General features: G+C 38.0%; 1 protein-coding gene across 1 annotated transcript in view; it reads right to left on the bottom strand.

Annotated features, from left to right (window-relative positions):
* The window catches only part of CUNH4orf17 (chromosome unknown C4orf17 homolog), a 39,776-nt gene that overhangs the window by 9,725 nt on the left and 17,157 nt on the right, over positions 1-12,894 (bottom strand). The window contains exon 5 of the mRNA XM_017852351.1: positions 11,199-11,342. Coding sequence (XP_017707840.1) covers positions 11,199-11,342 — 144 coding nt within the window. The remainder of the gene's footprint in view (positions 1-11,198; positions 11,343-12,894) is intronic.

The raw sequence follows: 12,894 nt of genomic DNA, 5'->3' as shown, positions 1-12,894 counted from the left end.
CCCCCCTCCCCATGATAGGCCCCGGTGTGTGATGTTCCCCTTCCCGAAATCACTCCTTTTGTCTTCATCCTCATTGTCTTGAGGCAACCTAAAGCAACATCAAATCTGGTTTGGGCTACTGCAACATTCATTCTCTTAGTATTTCTGCCTGAAGTCTTAAATTATTATTAATTTAGCAAATATTTGTATTAGTCATTGATCTAGATGCTGAAGATAGAGAAGCAAAATTAAATGGCTGAAAAATCAACTGCCCTGTATTGAACTTTGTTATTATGTTAAGATTTCTGTCTTTGATAATGACATATTCTAAAGAGAGAAAGTTAGATTTGCTCCTAATTTCACAACAAGTCAACAACTGTGGCAAAAATAGAAAAAAAGCCTCATGATATTTTCTAAGCCACTCTGCCTCTGTGCATTTTTCATCAATATAGTGATTGCACATCACTCTTAGCTGCTTCTGTCATAGATCACTAGTTGATCAACAACATCCTAGATAATATAGTTATCCTTTCAGTGAGAGGATGTAGAATATGTCTTACTGGGAAACCTCCTGCATTCTCTGTTACAGAAACCTATGCAGATGCACAATGAACACAGTAGCTTCCAATCTCTTCAGAAAAACATTTGTTTCTGCAGCTTGGGGCAGGGATGATGACTACACCTGTAAACCAGGCTTCTTGAGCGTCAGAGATATTATAACTTTTCCAAAGGGTCACAAATCGAGTCTTGATCAGATCTGGAGAAACGGAAAAGCATCCAATGAGTAGATTCTCTCTGTTATTCCACCTGTGGAATTTTATTGAACTCACTCTTTGGAATCCCTCAAAAAACTTTTCGTCAATGATCTCATGATTTCTAGGGGCAGAGAAACCTTAATTCCTCAAGGCAACCCCATGTTTCTTTTGCTATAGTGGTAACTGAAAACGTATATGTAGGGTTCTCTGTATCATCTTGGTAGGCAAAAACTCAGAGCGGACTACCAGAAAGGTTTCTGGAATTGAAAACTTCTCTTCCAACTCCAGAGGATAGGTGCTCAGCATCAGAGATATCCACCATTATCCAGCAAAGATTCTGGGGATTCCAGCCTTGGTACCTACCATAAAAGTTGTCCTGATATCCCGTCTTTGCAGGACTTTCCAATTCTCATTCTAACAATCATGTTTTCCAAAATGGTTCCTGACCTTGAGTTCTGAGTGCCTGTCCTGAACATATTTCATGAAGTGGCATAATGTATATGATTCATATCTTCCCATCTTTATTGGCATTATTCTGTACTCACAAGTCTATGTGCTGTAAGGATGAGTGCAAATTTTAACACATGTGGAAATTCCTTAAACTTGAAATGGAACTTTTTCAATTACTCCCAATAGAGGGAAGCTCCCTGGTCATTGAACCTATTCAATTAGAAATCAAAGTCAAGGATCCATCCTCAGTTTTTGTGTGTTGTGGCTTGAAAGGGAGTGTACAAAAAACATGGTTCAGCATTTCTTTAACAATATATTTGCCCTCCCAAGTCATAAAAGGTCAGGTCTGGCAGGATTTAGTGACTTCGAATCTCTGTAAAGAGTGATCACAGGGGAAAAAAATTGGTGGTATTAATGCACATTACCAGAAGAAACTACCCAAACCAGTCCTGGGATTAGAGATTTGAGTGGCAACGAACTGGATTTCTAAGAAACTGTCTTCTCTGGTCAAAGAAAATTGGTTTTGCCAGGTTCTGGAATAGGAGACTTCTATCCTTATGTTTGTCCAAACTTTTTTATTTTTTTATTTGAAAACCTAGGCGTGAACTATCTGACATTGTTTATTCATATTTATCCCTTAAAAGACATGTTAAATTATTTGTTTGCTGATTACTTAACTTTTGAAATGAAGGAGTTACCATTTACTCTGCACATCAGTATTAAAATAAATAAATCTAAATATATTCATTATCAACTCCAAACATTTAAAGAAGCTGAAACAATGGCCCTTGTTAAAATTATTATCAAACTTATCAATCCTTGTCTTTTTCTTGGAATTTTTAGTCTACTTGTCCTTTTGCATAGTTTTGAGTGTACCATCTTGCTACTTGTTTTTTATTTTTTCCTTCTGTTAGTGTTCCCCTTATTCTTTCCTCTGTCTCCTTTTGGATTAATCAAGCATATTTTAATATTCCACTTTATCCTCTCCATTGGCTTTTTAGCTATACTTTTTTTGTTGTTCAAGGGATTAAAATATGCATCCTTAATCTAATATAGTGTTCCTTGAATTAATATTATACCACTTAATGTATAGTGTTAGAACCTTATGAGTTATACTTCCATTTATCTCTCACCTGAACGTTGTGTTATTGTTGTTTTACATTTTACCACTCTGTTTTCTTTATAACCACACTTACCTCCCTCTCACCTATTCCTTTACTTCCAAATGACAGATCTATAAAATGTCAGCTTATCTTTAAATTTTAAGAGCTTTAAAATGTCATTTCATTGTCTTATGGCTTGCATATTTCTAGTGAGAAGTCAGCTGTCATTTTTATCATTACAGTCATGCACCATATAACAATGTTTTAGTCAACAGTGGACCAGATATACAATGGTGGTCCAATAAGATTATCATACTGTATTTTTACTGTATCTTTTCCTGTTTAGATATACAAATACTTACCATTGTGCTACAATTTCTATAGTATTCAGTATAGTAAAATGTTGTATAGGTTTATAGCTCAGGAGCAATAGGCTATAGCATATGGCCTAGGTGTGTAGTACCTGTAACATCTAGGTTCATGTAAGTACACTCTGTGTTGTTTAAACAACAATGAAACTGTCTGACACATTTCTCAGAATGTATTCCTGTCATTAAGTGATGCATGACTGTATATGTAATATGTCTTTTTTCTCTTGCTGATTTCAAGATATTCTCTTTGGTTTTCTGCAACTTTATTATGATGTACCCAGATGTAACTTCTGTGTTTATCTTTCTTGGGTTTTGTAAGGTTTCATTAAATTTAGAAAAATATTAGCTATTAGCTCTTCAAATAATTTTTATGCTCTAATCTCTCTTTCCTCTTCCTCTGAGACTCCCATTGCACATGTGTTAGATCACCCAATATATTCTCACAGGTCAGTAAGCTTTTGTTTACATATTTTGAAGTCTTTTTACTTTAATTTGTTTTTTTTTTAATTGCCCTCTCTTTAACTCCACTTACATATTTTTTTCTGCAGTGCCACGTGTGCTGCTAATCACATCCAGTGAAATTTTGGTTTCAAATATTGTACAGTCATGCATTACTTAATGACAAGAACACGTTTTGAGAAATGCATCATTAATGATCCAATCATTGTGTGGACATCATACAGTGTGCTTACATAAACCTAGATGATACAACCTACTATACACTTAGGCTATATGATATAGCCTCTTGTTCCTGGGCTACAAACCTGTACAGCATGTTACTGTACTAAATACTGTAGGCAATTGTAACACATTGGTAAGTATTTGTGTATATAACTATATCTAAACATAGAAAAGGTACAGTAAAGATACCATATTATATACTTATGGTACCACTGTCATATTTATGATCTGTTATTGATGGAAACATTGTTATGCAGTGCATAGCTATATTTCTCAATTCTAAGGTTTCCTTTTGGTCTCTTTTTAATTTCCATTTCTCTTGAGAGATGCCTCATCTATTCACTCATTATGTCTTTTTTTCCTAGAAATCTTTGAAAATCTTTAAAAACAATCTCTTTTACAGCCTTTTCTACTAATTTCCACATCTGTGCCATTTCTGTGTCTGTTATTATGAATTCTTTTTTTCCTTCTGCTTATGGGTTGTAGTTGCTGCTCTTTGCATGTCTAATAACTATTATTTGAGGGACTTTGTATATGCTACATTGTGGAGAGTCTACATTTTGCAACCTGTGGATCAGGAGGTGCCCTCATGAGCCCATGCCACAGGGCCCTGGGCATGAAACACAGAGCTATGTGGAGTCTCAGCAGAATAGCCACTCAGGTACACACAGAAACATACTCCAGCTCAGGAATCCTGGCAAGACAGGAAATCTATCTGTACATATCCCTAGGAAGGGGACTGAATCCAGGGAGCTAAGCAGCATCATTCTGTTTGCCCCACTTACGGGGGCTCTCACAAGTTAAGACCCACTGGCTTGGAATTCCAGCCAGCCAGTGGCAACAGGCTGGAGACTGCCTGTGATGGGACCGAGTTCCCAGGGGAAGGGGCAGCCAGCATCTCTGTGTTTTGGTCAACTCAGCTGTTCTAGCCTGCTGGCTCCAGGAAGTGCAGGCCATCCGGACAGGGAGGAGTCCCCACCAACAAGGCACAGCTGCTGTGCCAGATCATGCCCAGACTGCTTCTTTAAGTGGGATCCCAATCCATTCCTTCTCACTCGGTGGGGCCTCCCTGTGTTCAGCAACTCCAGCCAGGGTCATATGCACAGAGCTCTGATCTCCCCCTGGGACAGAGCCCTCCGGGGGTAGGGGCAGCTGTTGTCTTAGCATTTCAGTTGACTCAACCATTCCAGCCTGCCAGCTCTGGAAAGTCCAAGTGGTCTGGACGAGGAAGAGATCCCCCCAATCCAGCATACCTGCTCTCCCCAAAAGCAGCCAGACTGCTTCTTTAAGTGGGTCCCTGATCCCATTCCTCCTGACCCGGTAATGCCTTCCAATAGAAGCCTCCACACACCTCATCTAGGAGCATTTGAGCCAGCAACAGGTCAGTAGCCCCCTAGGATGGAGATCCCAGAGGAAGGAGCAGGCAGACATCTTTGCTGTCTTGCAGCCTTCACTGGTGATACCTCCAGGTATGGGAAAACTCAAGGCAACCAGGGTCTGGAGCAGACCCCCGGCAAACTGCAGCAGCCCTACAGAAGAGTGCCCTGACTGTTAGAAGAAAAACAAACAAACGGAAAACAACAGCAACAAAAAAAAAGATGCCACAAAAATCCCATTTAAAGGTCAGTAACCTTAAAGATTGAAGGTAGATAAGCCCACAAAGATGAAAACGAATCAATGCAAAACGCTGAAAACTCAAAAAGGCAGGGTGCTTTTTATCCTCCAAATGACTGCAACACATCTCAAGCAAGGACACAGAACTGAGGCTGAGATGGCTGAATGAGAGAAGTAGGCTTCAGAACGTGGGTAATAACAAACTTTGCTAAGCTAAAGGAGCATGTTGTAACTTAATGTAAAGAAGCTAAGAATCATGATAAAACAATACATAAGCCAATAACAAGAATAGCCAGTTTAGAGAGGAACATAACTGACCTGATGTAGCTGAAAAACACAACACAAGAACTTCACAATGTAATGTAATTGTAAGTATTAATAGCAGAAAAGACCAAGTAGAGGAAAGAATCTCAGAGCTTGAAGAGTATCTTTCTGAAATAAGACAGGCAGACAAAAATAGAGAAAAAAGAATGAACAAAACCTCCAATAAATGTGGGATTATGTAAGAAGACTGAACTTAAGACTGATTGGAATACCTAAAAGAGATGAGGAGAATGGAACCAAGTTGGAAAACATACTTCAGGATGTCATCTAGGAGAACTTCCCCAAACTAGCAAGACAGGCCAACATTCAAATTCAGGGAATCTGGAGAACCCTAGTAAGATACTCCTTGAGAAGATCCATCCTCAGGCACATCATCTTCAGATTCTCCAAGGTCAAAATGAAAGAAAAAACATTAAGGGCAGCCAGAGAGAAGGGTCAGGTCACCTACAAAGGGAAGTCCATCAGACTAATACCACATCTCTCAGTGGAAACCCTACAAGCCAGAAGAAATTGGGAGCCAATATTCAACATTCTTAAAGAGTTTCCAGCCCAGAATTTCACATCTGGCCAAACTGAGCTCCATAAGCGAAGGAGAAATAAGATCCTCTTTAGACAAGCAAATGCTGAGGGAATTTGTCACCACCAGGCCTGCCTTGCTCCTGAAGGAAGCACTAAATATGGAAAGGAAAACTTTACCAGCCACTACAAAAACACAGTTAAGTACACAGACCAGTGACACTATGAACCAACCACATAAACAAGTCTGCAAAATAACCAGCTAGCATCATGGTGACAAGATCAAATTCACACATAGCAATACTAACCTTAAATGTAAATGGGCTAAATGCATTAGAGAAATGCAAATCAAAACCACAATAAGATACCATCTCACACCAGTCAGAATGACGATTATTAAAAAGTCAGAAAACAGCAGATGCTGGCAAGGTTGTGGAGAAAACGGAACAATTTTACACTGTTGGTGGGAGTATAAATTACTCCCACCATTGTGGAAGGCAGTGTGGTGATTCCTCAATGATCTTGAGGCAGAAATACCGTCTAATCCAGCAATCCCATTACTGGGTATGTAACCAAAGGAATATAAATTATTTTGTTATATATGCATGCATATGTTCACTGCAGCACTATTCACCATAGCAAAGACATGGAATCAACCTAAATGCCCATCAATGATAGACTGGATAAAGAAAATGTGATACATGTACACCATGGAATACTATGCAGCCATAGAAAGGAATGAGATCGTGTCCTTTGCAAGGACATAGATGGAGGTGGAAGCTGTTATCCTCAGCAACTAATGAAGGAACAGAAAACCAAACACCACATGTTCTTACTNTTGAGGCAGAAATACCGTCTAATCCAGCAATCCCATTACTGGGTATGTAACCAAAGGAATATAAATTATTTTGTTATATATGCATGCATATGTTCACTGCAGCACTATTCACCATAGCAAAGACATGGAATCAACCTAAATGCCCATCAATGATAGACTGGATAAAGAAAATGTGATACATGTACACCATGGAATACTATGCAGCCATAGAAAGGAATGAGATCGTGTCCTTTGCAAGGACATAGATGGAGGTGGAAGCTGTTATCCTCAGCAACTAATGAAGGAACAGAAAACCAAACACCACATGTTCTTACTTGTAAGTGGGAGCTGAACAATGAGAACACATGGACATATGGTGGGGAACAACACACACTGGGACCTGTCAGGGAGTGTTAGGGGAGAAGGAGAGCATCAGGAAGAATAGCCAATGGATGCTGGGCATAATACCTAGGTGATGGGATGATCTGTGCAGCAAACCACCAGGGCATAGGTTTACCGATGTAACAAACCTGCACATCCTGCACATGTACCCCAGAACTTAAAATGAAAGTTGAGGGAAAAAATAGTGTTTTGTTCTTGAACATTATTAATATATTGGCAAGTGAACTTGATGTCCTGAAATTTTATTTTAGGATTTGAGAATCTAGCCTAGAGTAGCCTGTATTGCAGGGCTATTTTTAAGGTGTAACTTTTCTGGGGTCTGAATTGAAGTCCTGGTATGTTCCGCAAAGTATCTTCACTCCGGCGAGGTCTTTTCAGGGTTTCTTAGAACTCCAGCAACTCTAAGCTCTGTAATACCTCCCATTAGCTCTCCTTGCCAGGTCTCAGAGTCATCCTGTACATGTGAGGCTTCATATTGGACTGAACACTTAATGGTACCCCTAAATTTCTGGAGCTCATTCTCTGCACAGATTTATCTTCTTCAGATCTTTGCAAATTCCACCCACCTCAGCATCCCCAAATACTAAACTCTGTTTTCTGCACCTAGAGAAGTTGCTGCTGTCTGTTCAGGCTCCACTTCTCTGTGCCATGATTAGGCATGTGCCCCAGGCAGAAGTCTGGGTTGAATATGGAAATAACCCCAACTGTTTCTCTTCTCTCAATGGTCCAATCTGTAGTGCCTGTTGCCCAGTACCTGAAAATCGTTTCCGTATATATTTTGCTGAATTATATAGTTTTTTAAAGCAGGAGGTTAAGCGTTGAACCTAATCTATAATTTTCGAATCAGAGTCCCTTGCTTGCAACTTTGTCACCCCTTATCTCCCCAAATTAATCTGCATATTGTATCCAGAGTGGTTTTTCTAAAGTACAGTTCTAACTATGTAATTCTTATACTTACAAAGTAATACAATATCATTTAGTGCTTAAAATTCTTTATTGGCTTCCCACACCCCTTGGGACGAAATCTGGACACCTTGATAGGGCTTATAAAGTACTACACTATCCAGTCTATTCTTAAGTCTCCAGCCCCATCTCTTGCCACTTTCTCCATGCACTGTCTGCATCAACCATATTAATTGTTGTTCGTTGTTTTAATTAAGCAATGCTCTCACACCTTAGTCTTAAGATACGAAGGTCACTTGACTGGGAAAGATCTCTTCCATACTTCTCTTTATCTTCTGATTACATCCTAAACATTCTTTACGTCCCTTTCTCCTTGAAGGCTCTCTGAGCTACAAAGTCTCCTGGTACATGTTCTTATAACAGTTGCACTATTACTTCATAAGCTCTATGAATGAAGAAATTGATTGTATCCTCATACTCTAGTTCGTAGTTTGACATTAAATATTTAAAGAATAAACAGATGTGTTTGGTCAACTTTTCTTTTTAAATTTGAGACCCTGTGGGTACATGTGCATGTTTGTTACATGGATATATTGAATAATGCTGAGCTTTAGGCTTCAGTTAATCCACCACGCAAATAGTGAACAGAGTTCCTGATAGTTTTTCCTTCTTTGCTTTCCTTCCTTCCTCCTACCTTTTGGAGTTTCCAGTGTCTATTGTTCCCATCTTGATGTCTACATGTACCCAGTGATTGGCTCCCATTTACTGGTGAGACTATGCAGTATTTGGTTTTCCGTTTCTGTATTCATTGACTTAGAATAATGACCTGTAGCTGCATCCAGGTTGCTGCAAAATGTATTATTCTATATTTTATGGCTGTGTAGTATTCTATGGTGTATATGTACCACCTTTTCTTTATCCAATTCATCACTGATGGGCACTGAGATTGATTCCATGTCTTTGCTATTGTGAATATTGCTGTGATTTACATGCCAGTGAAGGTGTCTTTTTATCTTTTAGAACTATTTATTTTCCTTTGGGTATATACCCAGTAATGGGATTGCTGGTTTGCATGGCAATTCTGTTTATAGTTCCTTGAGAACTCTCCAAACTGCTTTCCACAGAGGCTGAACTAATTTATAGTCCCACCAACCATTTATAAGAGTTTGGAAGACATTTTGGTGTTATGTCTATAAATTCCAGATCTTTGGAAGGAAGGCTTAAAACAAAGTGCTAATAGACACGGAATTATGTTTCTCTTTCCTTTTAAAGTAATAATCATGAAACTGCATACCCTTTCACACATACCCCTGCAAAAACATTTCCTGATTTCACAGCCCATTTAGAGTTACTCAATGGATAGTAGGAAATTAGAAAATATTCCAAATTTTTTTTTGTAGGAAACATGGAAGAATAGAATACCTCCGAGATGAGCAATATTTCTGGGGCTCTTTTACATAAGCCAAAAAATCTTGATAAAACCTATTTTATCATTTTACTCCCTCTCTGTTCATTTATTTAGCAAATAGTCAACAACTATTTGGCAAAATGCCATTGTCTGTGTGCCAGTTAATATTTTTCAAGTGAAGTGATGAGCGCTAAGAAATCAGTTGTGAACGAGGCAGACAAGATCCCTGCCTTCAAAGAGTTTATACTTTAGTGAGTTTTATATCAACTGATGTCCAGCTAAGTTGATTTTTGTAAAATAGAAGATGCGTTTGAGAGGAGGACTCTTTCATAGATGCCCAGAAACCCAGTTCTATAGGATCATGCTGGTCTATTGATACGCCCAAGGAAGAATGACAGTCTTACTAAAACTGCATTCAGATTATGGATTATTTGAGTTGAGAACTATGTATTTAGCTGATTTTCTACAGTTATCTTTTGATCTTGAGTTGACTTTTCCTTTTAATTTATGTATTCAATATCCAACAAATACTCATCTAACAATTACTAGGTATCTAGCACTCACTTAGGCACTGAAGATTAAGCAGTAGCAAAGGCAGACAAGTGTGAGATCTTATATGATTTAAATTTTAGTGGGAGTGGGGTGAGGAGAGAGAGAAAATATTGAACCAAATAAATAAGTCTGAACATACATATATAGCATATTTATGCAAAAAATAACAAAGGGTAATGGGATATAGAGTGACTGGTTAGCTACTGTAGATTGGATTATTAGAGAAAGTATTTCTGAGTAAGCGATACTTAATCTTAATGAGAAGGTGATCACTGAGCCAATAAAGAGAAAGATAATTCTTAGAGCAAAGCTCTTAAGGTGAGAATGAGAAAATTACAGAAAGATCAAAGTGCCAGGGTGTAGCAGGTGAAACAGTGATTCTGAAGACTATGTATAATATAAAGTCTTTAGCCAGAATCATCAGGAAATAATGTATAAACATAAGTCAAATATGTAGATACTGTCCCTTCTATACATTTCCTTCTATTCTCCTTCTCAAGTTTAATCATCAGCATGAATTATCACATCAATGTCACTATCATACTCTGGGCTCTACTTTTAAAATACTTCCTTGTTAGGCTTATTCAATAACCATCTCAACAAAGTGCTCTGTTATTTGTAATTACAACTACAGATACTGATTACTTAAACTTCCAATTAGAGTCATCATTACAATCTTTTAACCCTTAGTTCATGGTAGTGGGACTTACGGTTGTTCAATATAGAGGTTATCAAGGAGTTTAAAAGAAGGAAAAAATGGCAGATGACAAATATCAGCTGACTGATGTATTCTTGATTTTATATCATTCTCAGAAATAACTGTGGCTGGGGAGGGACTTTCAGGAAGCTGATATGACATATTACTATTAATATAACTAAGTTTATAACCCCAGGCAGAGAAAGTTTGAAGACATAATTTTGCAAAGAAAAGAGGAAGAGATGAATGTTGATTAGAGGAATCTATGCTTTAAAATACGAGAAGTAAATGTATAGATTGCAGCAAGACATTAAGAATAGTGCCTCTCAAGTATTAAGATGATAATGAAAGATGGAAAGAATAGGACTGGGTTTGTTTGATAAACACCAGGCTTTTCATTATGTCTGAACCAAAGATTGTGTTAATCTAAGAGTGTCAAGATTCCAAGGAAAAGTAAGACTGGAAATGAAAATAGGAATATGCCTTGGATTTCAGGCTAAGCAGTCTTAAATCAATTCAGTTATCAGTAAGGAATCATTTAAGAGTTTTAAGGACGCTAGTGGTATAAATTTTTTTGTATATTCATGCTGTTTCCAAGTTATGGATTTGATAAACCTGATACTTACTTTTATTTCCTGATCCAGATAGTTTGGTATGCAAATGGTGTTTGCTTTCACATCATTCTTGGTACTCGTCATCCCTGAAGAACAGGAGCCAGGAGTAGAGCATGCCTTTGGAGGTGATGGTGGACTTTTGGCCTTAATTTCTTCCTAAATCAAAGGTATAATATAACCAATATACATTTGCACCCGTCTATATTTTCTATGAAAACTCAATGAAAAATGAGTAAGAAATATTGTGGTTAATGAGAAACACATGAAAGTAAAAAAGGTTAGTGTTATCTTAAACTATCAAATATTTATATTGGGAGACAAAACAAATAGTGACATCTTATTAACTTTTGATGAAATCACTTTAAACTCTTGGTCAAATAACAAGATAACAAATTTGTAGTATGCAATGTATAACCTTTTACATTGCAATTCCAGATAACAGCCAACTCATGACATATGAGATTTGCTGTTAAGTTGGGAAGATTTCTCTTTTGTGGCCAGAAAAAGACAGCTGAGAGGTTTTATGCTTTGTCTGTGAAGCAACTACATGACGCAAGTTGCTACCTCCTTGCTCTAAGTAAGAGCTAACAGCTGGAGAGTTAGAAAGGCAAACTAAATTTCTTCCCTTGATCAGTTGGAAGGGAAATACAAAGGTTATTTTCTTGTTCTGGGAGGTAAATATACTGTTTGCAATTTTTAAAAATTAAAAGGTTGTGGAAGCTTTAAGTCCATGAAGAGTTATAGAAGCCTTAGATCCATGTGCCTGTTCCAGGAAAGGCTTTCTACCCTTCGAAGTGACTGATTTGTAACAACACATAGAACCTAGTACATAAATGAGACAACAACCTGGGATTTTGATGATTGGAATTGATAGAACAATATTTAACTTTATGTTTAGTAAAAATAAAGCTATATTGTATTTGAGGTTTTTTAAAATTATACTTTAAGTTCTAGGGTATGTGTGCACAACGTGCAGGTTTGTTACATATGTATACATGTGCCATGTTGGTGTGCTGCACCCACTAACTCGTCATTTACATTAGGTATATCTCCTATACCTATCACTCCCCACTCCCCCAACCCCACGACAGGCCCTGGTGTGTGATGTTCCCCTTCCTGTGTCCAAGTGTTCTCATTGTTCAATTCCCACCTATGAGTGAGAACATGTGGTGTTTGGTTTTTTGTCCCTGCGATAGTTTGCTGAGAATGATGGTTTCCAGCTTCATCCGTGTCCCTACAAAGGACATTAACCCATCCTTTTTTATGGCTGTGTAGTATTCCATGGTGTGTATGTGCCACATTTTCTTAATCCAGTCTGTCACTGATGGACATTTGGATTGGTTCCAAGTCTTTGCTCTTGTGAATAGTGCCACAATAAACATACATATGCGTGTGTCTTTATACCAGCATGATTTATAATCCTTTGGGTATATACCCAGTAATGGGATGGCTGGGTCAAATGGTATTTCTAGTTCTAGATCCTGGAGGAATTGCCACACTGTCTTCCACAATGGTTGAACTAGTTTACAGTCCCACCAACAGTGTAAAAGTGTTCCTATTTATCCACATCCTCTCCAGGACCTGTTGTTGCCTGACTTTTTAATGATAGCCATTCTAACTGGTGTGAGATGGTATCTCATTGTGGTTTTGATTTGCATTTCTCTGATGGCCAGTGATGATGAGCATTTTTTCATGTGTCTGTTGGCTG

Source organism: Rhinopithecus bieti, unplaced genomic scaffold (assembly GCF_001698545.2).
Source record: "Rhinopithecus bieti isolate Rb0 unplaced genomic scaffold, ASM169854v2 scaffold_34317, whole genome shotgun sequence".
NCBI classification, from domain to species: domain Eukaryota; kingdom Metazoa; phylum Chordata; class Mammalia; order Primates; family Cercopithecidae; genus Rhinopithecus; species Rhinopithecus bieti.
This window is presented reverse-complemented; position numbering and strand designations above follow the sequence as displayed.